The sequence below is a fragment of the Brassica rapa genome, chromosome A05 (genome assembly GCF_000309985.2).
Source record: "Brassica rapa cultivar Chiifu-401-42 chromosome A05, CAAS_Brap_v3.01, whole genome shotgun sequence".
Lineage (NCBI taxonomy): Eukaryota > Viridiplantae > Streptophyta > Magnoliopsida > Brassicales > Brassicaceae > Brassica > Brassica rapa.
In genome coordinates this window covers 5,399,041-5,413,294 of record NC_024799.2, presented here as the reverse complement: position 1 = coordinate 5,413,294, position 14,254 = coordinate 5,399,041, and the positions used below count along the sequence as shown (strand labels likewise).

The 14,254-nt window shown below is 39.9% G+C and overlaps 4 protein-coding genes across 5 annotated transcripts; 3 read left to right on the top strand and 1 right to left on the bottom strand.

Annotated features, from left to right (window-relative positions):
- Nucleotides 1-860: 860 nt before the first annotated feature.
- Nucleotides 861-1,573, top strand: LOC108871937 (CLAVATA3/ESR (CLE)-related protein 42-like). Its single transcript, XM_018659011.2, has one exon. It carries the CDS (start codon nucleotides 1,099-1,101, stop codon nucleotides 1,363-1,365), a length of 267 nt encoding a protein of 88 aa, XP_018514527.1. The 5' UTR covers nucleotides 861-1,098; the 3' UTR covers nucleotides 1,366-1,573.
- Nucleotides 1,574-2,320: 747 nt separating this feature from the next.
- On the top strand, nucleotides 2,321-10,277 carry LOC103867803 (putative nuclease HARBI1). 2 transcript variants are annotated; one of them, XM_033291322.1, is made up of 3 exons: nucleotides 2,321-3,515; nucleotides 3,601-3,664; nucleotides 5,061-10,277. In XM_033291322.1, the coding sequence occupies exon 3, from the start codon at nucleotides 6,055-6,057 to the stop codon at nucleotides 7,351-7,353; it is 1,299 nt and encodes a 432-aa protein (XP_033147213.1). In that variant the 5' UTR covers nucleotides 2,321-3,515; nucleotides 3,601-3,664; nucleotides 5,061-6,054; the 3' UTR covers nucleotides 7,354-10,277. The 2 variants fall into 2 exon arrangements, with proteins under 2 accessions (XP_033147213.1, XP_033147212.1); XM_033291321.1 differs by lacking the exons at nucleotides 2,321-3,515; nucleotides 3,601-3,664 and having other exon boundaries at nucleotides 5,214-5,336; nucleotides 6,047-10,277.
- Nucleotides 4,032-4,943, top strand: LOC108871858 (glutathione S-transferase T3-like). The gene has a single exon (XM_033291905.1). It carries the CDS (start codon nucleotides 4,032-4,034, stop codon nucleotides 4,941-4,943), a length of 912 nt encoding a protein of 303 aa, XP_033147796.1.
- Nucleotides 10,278-10,507: 230 nt separating the features above from the next.
- On the bottom strand, nucleotides 10,508-14,208 carry LOC103867404 (receptor-like protein EIX1). Its single transcript, XM_009145472.3, has one exon. It carries the CDS (start codon nucleotides 13,325-13,327, stop codon nucleotides 10,613-10,615), a length of 2,715 nt encoding a protein of 904 aa, XP_009143720.1. The 5' UTR covers nucleotides 13,328-14,208; the 3' UTR covers nucleotides 10,508-10,612.
- Between the last annotated feature and the right edge of the window lie 46 nt (nucleotides 14,209-14,254).

Genomic DNA, 14,254 nt, shown 5'->3' with positions numbered 1-14,254 from the left:
TGTCGGAGCTCTGTCCAGTTCCAAACCGGAGTGGTCAACTCGGGGAGTGAACAGATCCACATGGTGGCGCGGTGGCTGGAGTAACGACGCGACTGGGTGAAGGGTGAGGTGGGGTGATGTCGGTTTGTCAGATTAGGGTTTCCCGGGAGGTGGAGGCTCCTTCAGATCCATCGCCGCCGGTCTAGTTTCCGGGAGGCGGAGGCTTCGTTAGCTCCGCTTTCGCCGGCTTGGGTTTCCGGGGGGTGAAGGCGGTCTTTGCCTTGCGCCGCCGGCTTTTAGTCCCCTAGGTTTGTTAGGGTTTTGTTTTTATCTCTGGTTTTTGCGGTTTCAGTTTGGTCTAGTTGGAGGAGTTCGCGTCGGAAGCCGTTCGAAGTTCTCCGTTGTTGAAGGTGTGGTTCTGCCGGCGAAGCTTTCTTCCCAGTTCCGGTGACGAAAGGAGGCGGATGAGATCTCGGTTTACCGATTGATCTATCCACTATTGGGAACTCGCGGTTGGAAGTGTTTGCGGCGATGAGGCTTGGAAGCCAGTGAGTTACGGTTCTTCCGGTGGATCGTCGGTTTGATCACCGGGGACGGCTGGAAACGGGGGCACGCCGTGAGCGAACGGAGGCACCGTTTTTAGTTTTCTCTAGGGTTTCGTTTGGTGGACCTTGGGCTTTTTTGTTGTAATTCTGGGCTTGGCCCTTTTAGTAATAATATCAACTCTTGACGGAAAAAAAAAAAAAAATTTAGTATCGAATGTTTAATATAAAAACGGACACCATATTTAAATATGCTGTACCCTTTTTGATTTTTCAGTCTCCATCAATCCTCAAAGTTCACATTCAGACTACAGACAACGTAAATAAAAAGGCGTACCATCTTTGCTTTTTCTTTTTATTTCCTCGCGCACTTTCCACGCATTATTACACCAAAAGAAAAGAAAATCTGCATACACAATCTCACACATCTCTCTCTCTACGAGCTCTAGATATCAAAACTCATTTCTTGATCTTCAAAGAGCTCCTCAGTTCAAAATATCAAAGAACTTTTTTTCTGTGTTGTTGTTTTGTTGTATTATTGAATACACATACAATCCTATATTTGGTATAACATGTGATGAGATCTCCTCACATCATCAATCCACTTCTTCTCTTCTTCTTCCTTTCTCTAGTCCTTCAAAGCCATCAAAGAACCACTGATCAAACTCATAGGACCGGCTCCACTGATCAACACGTCAATGATGTGGCGGTGACTTCGCCAGAAGGGACAAGAAGAGAGAAGTTTCGAGTTCGGCGGCCCATGACCGCATGGCGGAAGGGGAAGATGCTCAATGACAATGAACACGGAGTCCCAAGTGGTCCAAATCCCATCTCCAATAGGTAGAAATGTGTAAAATGTTTATTACAGAGCTTGTTGTATGAATATTTTGCCTAGTATTCTAGTGTATCTCTTTGCTTATGAGGTCGCACGTACAAAAGTCATCGAATGTTACCTGACTTTTATTCAAAGTTTCAAACTTCCAATTTTGCAAGAAAAAATGTTTTGTGGGTGTTACATGAATATACATACATAAAAAGAAGATATATATAAATATACATATCACATAGATATATTATCAGTGTATCCAAAGTTTGATTTCATACGTCTGTCTAAACAATCCACGACGGGGTAGTGGTTGAGTTCTTTAAGCGAGTTAATCTCTAAATGTATCTGCGAGGAACTACTTTTTCTTTAAAAGAATTATAATGAGATCCTAAAGTGTATAAAACACGGCACCAGTAATAAAACAAGATTATTTGACAGAATATTAAAACTTTACGTGAAGTTTTTACATTCTTTAAAACTGAAATATATATCTTATAAGTATATTTTAGCATAGTAAAGAATTATGCAAAAATAGCAACAAAGAAACAATTTTAAAACAAAAATACGTCCACATGCCTGGGGATCCCCCGGGTTATAAGAAAGGTGTAGAAACAAATATGTACACACGCATAAACATATATAGACAGACGTGCTTATAAAGGGTTTGAACCATTTTCCAAATTCAGTATGCTTTAATTTTCTTTATTCCTAATAAAGTTTCAATCTCCCATGCAAATAATAATGGCACTCACACTGTCACGTATATATATATATATATATATATGTGTGTGTGTGTGCGCTTTTCGACCCCCTTGAAAGATTCATCATATTAGAAAAGTAAAAACGTGGAACACCGAAGAAATTAATCAAACTATTTGTTTTGATTCTCGAACAGGCCATTAAGCAAAATGAAACAAAAGACAAGAATCTTGAGATATAGAAGAGCTAACGTGGGTGGATCCACACACTTAGAGCACTTGCAACGGGGGATGACATCGAGTCCGTTAGCCAGGTCCGTTGCACTTTTTTGATTTTTTAATTAATATAAACCCAGTCCATTTGACGGATTGATCCGTAAATAGCATCTTGACGGACCCGGTCCGTGGGCGACGTGGCGGAGAGAGATTGGACGGAGGAGCGTTTGTGTTTGGTAATGGGGAAAAAAAAATTCATTTCGACGAAAGCAAAGAAAAAAAAAACCTCTCAACTCTCTAGGGCGATTTGTCGGATTCCACCGTCGCGATTCAACTCCGTGTGATCCTCAAGGTAAGTCGAAGCGTTTTCTTCTATATTAATCGAGCTAGATTGTTTCCATTTATATTCAATCGAGTTGGGATCGTTTGTATCAAAATTAGGGTTCGCAAAAAAGCTGCGATTTGGGGATTTTTTATATTAGGGTTTGAAAACCCTTTTGGGTCTCGGTCGCTTTAGGGGTTTGAAAACCCTTTTGGGTCTCGGTCGCTTTAGGGATTTGAAAACCCTTTTGGGTCTCGATCGATTTTGGGGATTTGAAAACCCTTTTCGGGTGTCGATCGAATTATGGATTTGAAAATTGTGCATTTTTCCCATTCGATTTAGGGTTGCCGCTCTATTTAGTGTTGATAAGTTCGTCTTTCTTATTGTTTATCAACATTAGTGCTAATCTTTGCTTTTTGCTTGTCTCTTTCTTTGCAGGTTAACAAAAATGGGAAGGTATAGCTATAGCCAGCCGTCCTCATCATCAGCATCCGTCGACATCACCTCACTTCTCGAAGCTGAAGCTCAGATCTACGCCGATGAAGCTCAGAGTAGCTTCGGTAATGGAGAGCCGTTTCAGAACCAACCTCAACCTGAGGGGGATGATGGCATCCCGACGATCTGCTACTGTGGGAGTGAGCCGGTTGTTGCTACAGCCTACACGAAAAAAGATCCAGGCCGTAGGTATTTCACCTGCAACAATGTCGTTGATGGAGCCACTCACATCTGGAAGTGGTTGGATGACGCGGTCTTGGAGGAGATGAGGGACTTTCAGACGGAGATAAGAAGGCTTAAGGAAGCAGTTGCAGAGAGAGAGCAGAAGCTGCTGCTGCTAGAGAAGACTTTGTACGACGCAGGAAAGGAAACCACACGAGTTAAGCTAATGGTGTGCCTGCTAGTGGTCATAGGTTTGGTAATCTTGGTTCTACATGGTAAGCTCTTGACTTATTTGTATTTCATTTTCAGTTTATGCGTTTGTATTAAAACATTTGACTGCCTCATGTTACTTATTTGCAGGAGTAGCTGCGAAGGCTTCAATGGGGACTATTCTATCACATGTCCAATGGCGAAAAAAGTAAAGGTACTCTGCTTTTCTTTTCTATCCGTTAAAAAAAAATTCAAATAGGATTGTAGATTTATTGAATGGTTTTTGTAGGTAGATAAAAACCAGTGTGATTTGATTGGTTTTAAATGTTCTACGTTTAAATTGCTGTATAATTGAATGGTGTTTGGTTAAATAGCTGTTATAGTACATAGGATTTAATTAGACAACCTAAATAACTAGGACTGTATTAATAAATGCTACTGATATTTGTTAATTGCTTTTAGTTTGCTTCCTATCTTCCAAACTGCTCAGATTTGATAGGGTGTTATTGTATAATAAATTAGAACTTGTATTACTTAAGGCTCTGTGTAACTACTTGAGTAACACAGAGCATTTTTAGAGCATGTCGGGTTATAGACACCTTCTGTTCAGTCAAATGCCAGTAGATCTTGAATCACCCGAGCCTTTTTGGCTTGGGTCTCAAACTCCTGATGATTCTCCTAGCGAAATCTCTCCTGAGTGTCCTAGCCAAATCCCTCCTGAGTGTCCTAGTCAAGTCCCTGGTCAGTCTCGTAGGCAAGTCCCTGGTCAGTCTCGTAGGCAAGTCCCTGAGGAGTCTGTTAAGACCTTTCCAGATAGAAGGAAATATACACCCAAAGAGGATAGGATCCTTATTGGTGCTTGGCTTAACACCAGTAAGGACCCTCTCGTAGGCAACGAGCAGAGAGCTGTTGCTTTCTGGAAGCGTATTGTAGACTACTACAACGCCAGCCCTCAGCTCGTTGGGGAAGTACCGCGGGAGGTTACTTCTTGTAAGCAGAGGTGGTCTAGGATCAATCATGAAGTATCCAGATTCACTGGTTGCTACAACCAGGCGCTGAGGGAGCAGAGAAGCGGCCAAAATGATGATGATGTGATCAAAGCTGCTTACGACATATTCTTCACCAAGTACGATACCAAGTTCACACTCGATCACTGCTGGAGAGAGCTCAGGCATGAGCAGAAATGGGCCTCCACATATATGGCTAAGGATGGTGGAAAGGAAAAGCGGAGGCCGGTGGTGGATCTTGACGGACCAGAAGAAAATGTTGTTGGAGAAGATGAGGATAGACCCGTCGGGGTAAAGGCTGCGAAAGGTGCCAGTAAGAAGAAGAAGAGTGGTCGAGATGAGGAGTTGTCTAAGCTACAAGGCGTTTTGGAACTTAAGGAAAAACTTTCTAGAAATAAAGTCCTTGATCGCTTGCTGGCCAAGAAAGAGCCATTGTCTGAGATTGAAACAACACTAAAAATGAAGCTTATGTCTGAAATGTTATGATGTGTACTGTGTGTTCTTTGAGGTCACTTGTAGGAAAAGTTAGTACTTGTTGTGTGATGTGTGTACTTGCTTAGTTGTTACAGCTAAACTAACCATTTTTTAAACGTGTTGTTGCAGGTAGTTATTTGAGGTCACGGGAGTTGTCACGGGTGGATTTAGAGTACTGAGAGCATTTTGGCATGTAGCTCCTGCTCATAAGTCACGGGTTTTCCCTTCTTGTAGTATAAGTACTCGGATATGTATGTCTTTCTCCTCAACATCAAAAACCTTATCATCAAAACCTTTGTAATATTTTGGAACGAAAACCATTGTAATATTTGTCTGCTACTTGCTTCTCTCAATCCTTTGTATCCATCTCATCAACTTGCTTCTCTGTACCATAACCATAATCAGGTTTCGGTTGTTGTTTCATATGGCTTACATGCATTTTGTTTCAGTTTTACATGCATTTTGCTCGCTATCGTCTTTGGCATCTTAGGTTTTACATGCTTGTTAATATGGCTTACATGCATTTTGTTTCATATGGCTTACATGCATTTTGTTTCAGTTTTACATGCTTGTTAATATATGTTTTAACTTTTAACTAGTTGTATCAGTTATAAGAACGGCTATATTTATTCTCACTTTGTTTCTAGAATTTTCTTCATTTATAAAAACTAGAATCCCAAACTACCAAAAAATAAGAAAAGATTTAAAAGTAGAAAAATTCAAAATATTTTTAACTTATAAGAAAAAAATAGAAAAGATTTAAAAGTAGAAAAAATCAAAATATTTTTAACTAGAAAATATTTAAAAGTAGAAAAATTCAAAATATTTTTAACTTATAAGAAAAAAATAGAAAAGATTTAAAAGTATAAAAATTCTAAATATTTTTAACTAGAAAATATTTAAAAGTAGAAATAACCTAAATATTTTTAACTTATAAGAAAAAAATATAAAAGATTTAAAAGTAGAAAAATTCAAAATATTTTTAACTAGAAAAGATTTAAAAGTAGAAATAATCTAAATATTTTTAACTTATAAGAAAAAAATAGAAAAGATGTAAAAGTAGAAAAATTCAAAATATAAGAAATCTTCTAAGCAACTTATTATTTATCCACCAGGATAAGCAATGTCGTCATCTTCATCTGATGAAAATGATGAAATCGAGGAGAGATTGGATGATATTATCGAAGATTTCATTGACGAAATTTACGACGATATAGTGGAGGCCGAACCCATACCGCAAAGAACCCGTAGCTATACTGAACGACACCGCGAAGGAGGACAGCACCAGCTAAGCAATGACTACTTCAACGACGACCATTCGACATATTCGATACAAACTTTCAGACGCCGATTCCGCATGAATAAGGGATTATTCATGCGTATTGTCGATGGCCTTGAACAATTCTTTCCATTCTTTCAGCAAAGAAAAGATGCAACGGGGAGGTGGGGTCTTACTGCACTACAAAAATGCACGGCAGCAATTCGTCTACTTGCTTATGGAAATTCGGCTGACACGGTTGACGAATATCTCCGACTTGGTGAGAGCACTGCACTTTCTTGTTTACATCATTTCACTGATGGGATAATACAGTTATTCGGAGATGAGTATCTGCGACCACCCACAGCAGAGGATCTTCAACGACTACTCGATATGGGAGAGAAACGAGGGTTTCCTGGGATGGTCGGGAGCATTGACTGTATGCACTGGGAGTGGAAAAATTGTCCAACCGCTTGGAAAGGACAGTACGCCCGTGGCCACGGAAAACCGACTATTGTTCTAGAGGCCGTAGCTTCACAAGATCTTTGGATTTGGCACGCATTTTTTGGTCTTCCAGGTACCTTAAATGATCTTAATGTCCTCGATCGATCTCCTGTGTTTGATGACCTTTTAGAAGGTCGAGCTCCCAGTGTGAGGTACATGGTCAACAACCACATGTATAAGTTGGCATATTACCTCACAGATGGTATATATCCAAAATGGTCAACATTTATCCAAACTATCGCACTCCCTCAAAGTCCTAAACAACAGTTATTTGCTCAAGTTCAAGAATCAGTCCGAAAAGATGTCGAACGGGCTTTTGGAGTATTGCAAGCTCGGTTTGCGATTGTGAAAAACCCGGTTCGTACAATGGCCAAAGAGAAGATAGGGAAGATAATGAGAGCATGTATCATACTACACAATATGATAGTTGAAGATGAACGAGATGGTTATTCAATGCGGTACGATATTTCAGAATTTGAAGAAGGAGAATCTTCCAGAACTTCGGAGGTCCTAAACGCAAACCCTACACTAAACGAAATCCCGACAATTCTCAATAATATATTTCCCAACCGAAATGATCTTCGTGATAGGCAAACTCATGAACGATTGAAGAATGATTTGATCGAAAACATTTGGAATAAATTTGGCGATGAAGATTAATAATTAGTATCTTTATATTTAAACCTTGTATCTTTTAATCCTTGTATCTTTAAATTGAATCCTTGTACCTTTTATTTTAATTATGCAATTAATAAATTTTCAATTTCAATTTTTAAAAAAAATAATAATAATATTTTAATGTTAAGGACTCCGTCTTCGGGATCACCATTGAACGAGCTTTTTGGACTCGAGTCCTTCACTGTTCAAACAAAAACAAAAAGCAAAAAAATTTATAATAAACAATTCCCAAGGATCCCAATGTGGGGATGACCATTGCAAGTGCTCTTATTGACTTATTTCCCAGCCGGTTCAATTATTAATTTAGAAAATACTAGCGCAATATGTATAAAAGTCTTTGGGTCATGCTTGTCGCATCTAATAATCACAAACCAACCATATAAAATGTGGATTTTGCATAGTTATAACTTATAAATATAGTACTTGGTGAGTTCAGAGGCACATGCCTCCGCGAACCTGCATTGGCTGTGTGTCAACGAAAGCTAAGTGATGATGAGTAGTACTGAAAAGTATACTTTTGTTTGGGTAATAATCATATTGCAGATTATAGGTAATGATGAACAAACCCAATGCACTTCTAATTCTTTGCTTTAAACTAGTTTAGAAATTCGTCAAATTAGACAGAGTTCATTATAGTCTTTTTCGCTTCAGTTTACTCGGTACGATTACTCTAGTTTGCTAGAAACTTACTGAGCGAAGTAAACTTATCTCGATTTGGTTTGATATTTGATTTTTTCTTTATTGTAATACAGTCTGGATTATTCTTACACACCACCAAACAGTAGTTACTGCACATGAATTTGTCATTATATTCTTCAAAACTATGTACTGCATGCTAAAAAGGCAAAATAAAACTGGAAAAGAAAAAGATGAAAGTGGCAAAATGAAATAAAAATGAAATCTATAAACGGTATAGTTTTTGCGTGTAAAGGAGGAGAAGACAGACCTGGCATCCAAAGCTGCGTTGAACCATCATTTTCTTACTTTCCCCCATCGTATTACATATCTTGATCCTTTATCCATTTAATAGTAACAAACTAATAGCATGTTTCTTATATTTTTAAATGATCGGTTTATGTATTTCTAACATGGACGGAAATACGTTTGGTTGTAAAGGATGCCAGGAAAAACTATCATCATTACATGTCGAAATGAAGAAGAGTCTACGTTTGGCTATGTCGTACCTAAGAAAAAAAAACATTCATTCAGCCGTTTCTGAAACAGATTGTACGAATATTTTTTTTTTTGGTAAAATTTAATTTTTTTTTGATAGGATTACAAAAGATAACAAGAAGAAAATAAAAAAATTTAAGACTAAACACAAACTTAAACTGTTTTAACAGGAGCATACACAAGAACCAGAACCTACCGAGAGGCTCGACCAAGTCCACACCATCCACTTGCCACGAAAAATGAGCCAAGTTCAAAGCCGGAACCCGGTAATTTTGGCTTCCCTAATGAATCCACTCTTAAAAATAATGATCTATCTAAGAAAAGCTTGCCGAGAGCTTCATAGCACCTATCCACACAAACAGACAGTCAGTGGCGGACCTATGTATAAAGAAGGGGGTTCAGCTGACACCTCTTAAATTTTATAAATCTAGTTTGTTAAATATGTACAACTGAATTTCGCTAGTTCTAGTGGTGTTCTGACTTCGGCTGACACCCCTAAACCAGGGTTCAAACTGCTCTTGACACCTTATTTTCTTTCTTTTTTTAGTTTTGATTTTAACGCTCAATTAATTTCTGACCCAAGTTTATAAAAATCATGGGTCCGCCACAGTAACTGTAGCGGCCAAGCATACCCGCATCAACTAAACTGAGCATTTATTAGACCGGAGACGAACAGAGAGCACGAAGTACAACACCCCCAAATGTCAAACGGCCAAAGACCGGGTTGAGATTGCCACTGAACTCTGAACAGACAATCTCTGAACCTGCACAAAACTAGCTAATCACCCAACCCAAGATGATCAGCAGCTTAGGCACTGGGATGAGTACGAATATTTATACAAAATGACTAAAGAATCCATAGATTGACACAAGTTCAAAGCAGATTTGGAGGAATTCACCCAGTACAGTGATTTTTTAGATTTACAACTTTTAATATATGTCCTGATTCTCTTGTTAAGAGAACACATGTACAAAATTCTTTATCATCTCATATAATTCATAACCAGTTGGTACTATCGGATTCTCCCTAAATCCATAGCGATGGCCAAACTTGATTTAATTTGTATGGGTCCTGTTAAAAAAAAAGAACCGCGGAGTTCTTGATATAAATCATAACTATTTTGGTGAGGCACTATTTGCAAAACATGGAGAAGACAAAAAAAACTTACAACCAGTAAATAGTGTAGCTTTACAAAAAGCTTCCCCCATACTTATAAAACAAAGCGCCAAGTCTCAGCTTTTGAAGCTATTCCAAACTGATACTAAAAACTTACATTGACCTTAATTTTCTGAAGTTCCAACTTCCAATAAGTAAAAAAGTAAAAGCAATGGTGCCAAAAATTCTTAAATCAGTCAGTTAAAATAGTATGGGCTATGGTTTGTAACTTTGCAAGACACCAGCACCCGGTTGGTTATACATACTTAATCAACCTACTCATAGCACCAAGTACCAACACATCTTAGTTTCAATACCTTTCCTAGTTTCAATATTTGGTTTAGCTTGATATGTGTGAAACATTTTGTGATCAAACAGTGATGGAAGTTAAAGGAAAAAAAAAGAGAATCAAATAATTAGCTGATTATATTGCAAAAATTAACTTTTTAAAAATATGAACAAGGTGATGGCTCATCACCTTTATCTCTTCATACAGGAGAGAAGAAAAGGTAAGAATAATAGCAAAAGCTAACTCATGCTGCGATCAATGTCAAAAGAGAAGAAAAGCTTTCTTAACTGAAACAAAATATCGCATCATAAAACCATGAATGTGAGTGACTTTGTCAACAACTAAAGTATAGAGGTCTACTTTGTCAACAAGTAAAATATAGAGGACAACTTTGAAATATTTCTCAATTTCCCACCGCAAGGGGGTAGAATTGGAATTTGATAAAAGCACAAGAGAAATGGTTTCTCGTTCAAATGTTTATAGGATTGATTTGTCTTCAGTGGCCAAGTTCCTGTAAGTGGATACAACTTGATCAGCTTAGAGCTGATAATTTTATTATTATTTTGGAATGATCAGGTACATTATCTTTGTAAGGTACTTCTTAGTACCGTATATTGTTGTTACTACAACATTCTCCTAGGACATTTTTTAGGAAGTGGTTTCCCACAGAGTAACTCATTTCCAATGTAAACGGACGGATCATCAAACTTCAGAAGCTGCGGTATCCTCCCCTCCAGTTTATTGTACGAAAGATTCAGCTTCTGCAGAGAAGATATCGCTGCCAAGCCCTCAGGAATGGCACCAGACAACATGTTCCTCGATAGATCAAGCGTCTCCAACCGACCAAGTTTCGAAATCCCCCCGGGAATCCTTCCCGCCATGGAGTTTCTTGATAAATTCAAGATTCGAAGGTAAGAGAGGTCCAAGATCTCCTCTGGGATCTCTCCGCTTAAGTTGTTTCCCGAAAGATTGATGCTGTTGACAATCTCTTGGTATTTGCGAGCTCTTGTGACTACGAAGACAAGGTTCTGGAACACCTCGAAGTTTGTTGTTCCGCGAGCAATGGCTGTGAGGTTGCTTATGCATTTCGGAACCGGGCCTGAGACTTTGTTCCCCGAGAGATCAAGAATGTGTAGATTGGGAACGCTGCAGAGAGTATCTGGGATTTGACCGTCTAAGGAGTTGCTTTGCAGACGAAGCATGAAGAGAGAAGACAGCTTACTCAGCCACGATGGCACTTTCCCACTCAGCTTGTTTCCTCCGAGATCAATGTTTGTAAGACCGGAGCAGTTCTGAAGAGTGTCTGGGATTCTACCTTGTAAAGCGTTCTGGTTCAGAAGCAAGACGCTGAGAGAAGGCAACGCGCCGAGAGAGGCTGGTATCTCGCCTGATAAGCTGTTCTCGGAGACGTCGATTCCGTAAAGCATGAAGGAACGGTGCCAGCAGTTTGGGAAGCTACCGGAGAAGCGGTTGTTTCTTAGGGAGAGGATCTGGAGACCGGAGACTTCGCATAGAGACGGTGGGATTGGTCCGGTGAAGCTGTTGTGAAAGAGGTACAGCTTTTCCATTCTCGGCATCAGGACGTTAATGTTGAGTGGAAGAGGACCTGAGAAGTTGTTCTCGTAAAGACGAAGCTCTGTTGCGTTTGTTGTCCAGAGAGGGAAAGGGCCTTGGAAGCTGTTGGAGCTTAAGTCAACGGTGTTTAACTTTGGGAACGCGAGGCTTTGAGGTAACGTACCTTTGATTCTGTTGTTTGCTAGAATCAGGTACGTTACATCAGAAGCTATATTAGAGAACCAGGTGTGTGGTATTGCGTCTGCAATACCAGTGTTCCTGAGTGTGACGGAGTTGAGTTCGGTTTGTACCTGAAGCCACATTGGGAACTTAGGGCCGATCCGGCAGTTCTCGATGTTGATCAGCTCCAGTTTGAAAGGAGGAACCCATGTAGACGGGACCTTAAAGACGAGAGATCTGTTTGGTTCAGTTGTTAGACGGAGGCTTTTCAAGCTTCTGAGATTGGCGAAATGAGACTTCAGGAGAACGCCTTCCCATGTGTTGGCCATCAAGTCTAGATCCACGAGCTCCGCAAGCTTCCCCAAGGTTTCCGGGATGTTCCCGTTCATGGCGTTGAAAGAAAGATCGAGTTTCTTGAGTGACAACATGTTTCCTATAGAAGAAGGGATCGAACCAGTGAAGGAGTTGGATGAAAGATCAAGAATCTGGAGATTCCTCAACGCTCCGAGAGACTCAGGTAATGTCCCAGCCATCTTGTTGGAGCTAAGATCGAGAAAGACCAAGCTGTTGTATTTGTTTTTGGAGAAAGCGTCTAGAAAGCCATTGATTTGACTGTTGAGTTCGTTTGCAGAGAGGTCAAGATACTTTAGCTGAGGAAGCTCTCCAAGAACCGGTGGAACTTCTCCCGTGAGTTCCAGATTATTAGACAGATCTAATGTCTCTAGAAGCTTCAGGTTCTTGAATCCAGAAGGAATTGATCCCTGGAGGAAGTCCCATCTCAGGAATAGCTTTCTAAGGCTGGTGAGATCAAAGAGCCAGCTGGGTATGGGCGAGCTGAGAGAGTTTTCAGACAAATCAAGAACTTCAAGAAGCTTCAGATTCGCAGAGGAAGACAAGGAGGGAGGTAAGTTCTTGATCTCACAGTTGAACAAATGCAACTCCTTCAGCTTCGTGAGTCTAGTGAAGTCCTGTAACCAGGTTTCGCCGGCGCCGCTTAGATTCACATACCCCATGTTGAGGTAAGTCAGTGAAGAAGGCAGCCACTTGAGGTCGCTTGCGCGCAAAGCAAACGGACCAGAGTCACTAAACGACTCAGCGTACAGGTCAAGAAACTCCAGCTTCGACAAGCTCCCAAGACTCTTAGGAACTTCACCGGAAAACGATGAGGAAGAAAGATTCAAGTACCTCAGAGTATCGATGTGTCCGATGAACTCAGGGATCACCAGGCCGTTGAAGTCGTTTGAACTCAAGTCAAGGTAGCTCAAGAACTTGAGACGGGTCAGAGACTGATGGATCTTACCCCGTAAGCAACCTCTTTTGTACTCATCGGAGTTCACTGCTTGACTCGGGTTTCTGAGATCAATATTGACGACGTGACCGGTCCGGGCGTCGCAGAGAACACCAGTCCAGTTGCAGCAGTCTTGTCCGGACCAAGAAGAGAGCCGACCGGAAAGATCGGTAAGTGACTGTTTGAAGGTGAGAAGAGCTTCTCGCTCGGTGGATATGCATTTAGGACTAGCCGCTGATCCGGAATCAAAACTATTGAGAAGAAAGATGAGAATAAAAGAGGAGAAGAAGAAGCTTGGCCTGAGTTTGAGGTCCATACTTGAGCTATGTTTTGTTTGTTTGTTTGGTTTCTTTTGTCAAAACGTTTATATAGACGTTGAAACGCAGACGTATTAGACCAGCATTTTGTATAATACACAAACTGATTCATGTGTGTATTTTTCTACGCGTATATCTGTATCAGATACGAACGCGTTTTATATTGTAATGTAGTATTATTTAAATATGAATATGGTTATTTAAATATGAATATGGACACGTGAAAAATGGCTGGCGTGCATCGAGCTTAGTGCAATTAGATATTTGATCATTACATGGCTCGTGGTGGTGTTTTGTGGGACGACCACTCTTGTGGATTCATACTAGAGCTTTTAGATATTTTTTGGGATCTTGTCTATTACTCTCATGTTTAACCGAAGCAATTCCCCCAAATGGGCTTCTTAGGCCCATAAAAAAATTTGTAACATTTTTGGATGTGTCTCTATGGACTTTAAAGGCATCCAAGTGTTACCCTCGCGAGTCGCGACGATATGCTACTCGTTAATTACATTGACACCGGCTTGTGCAGGCAGAAGAAGTGGATGGTTTTTCACAATTGTGGTTTCAACCGCCATTGCAGGCATGTCATTTAGCTGCTTATATATTCTTCAAGTATATATTCTGCTTATTGAGTGGTACCTTTTACGCATCATTCATGAAACTAATTATCCTTTTCTATCAAAACTATAATCCAGTCCAGCATGGATTCAAACATAGTGTCTATTATGTCTCAGTTCATACCACTCAAATAGCCAAAACATTAACGAAATCTCTGTAATGAAGAACTCTAGCTGTCTGTAATAAAGACTGCTGAATCTTGGTTAGGGTGTATTATTATTAACGGGTAAAGGAGGTCCTCTTTTTTGTCAATAATCAAAACTTTGAAGCGTTAATATAGTTTCGGGAAAGTTGTATGCAACGCAAAA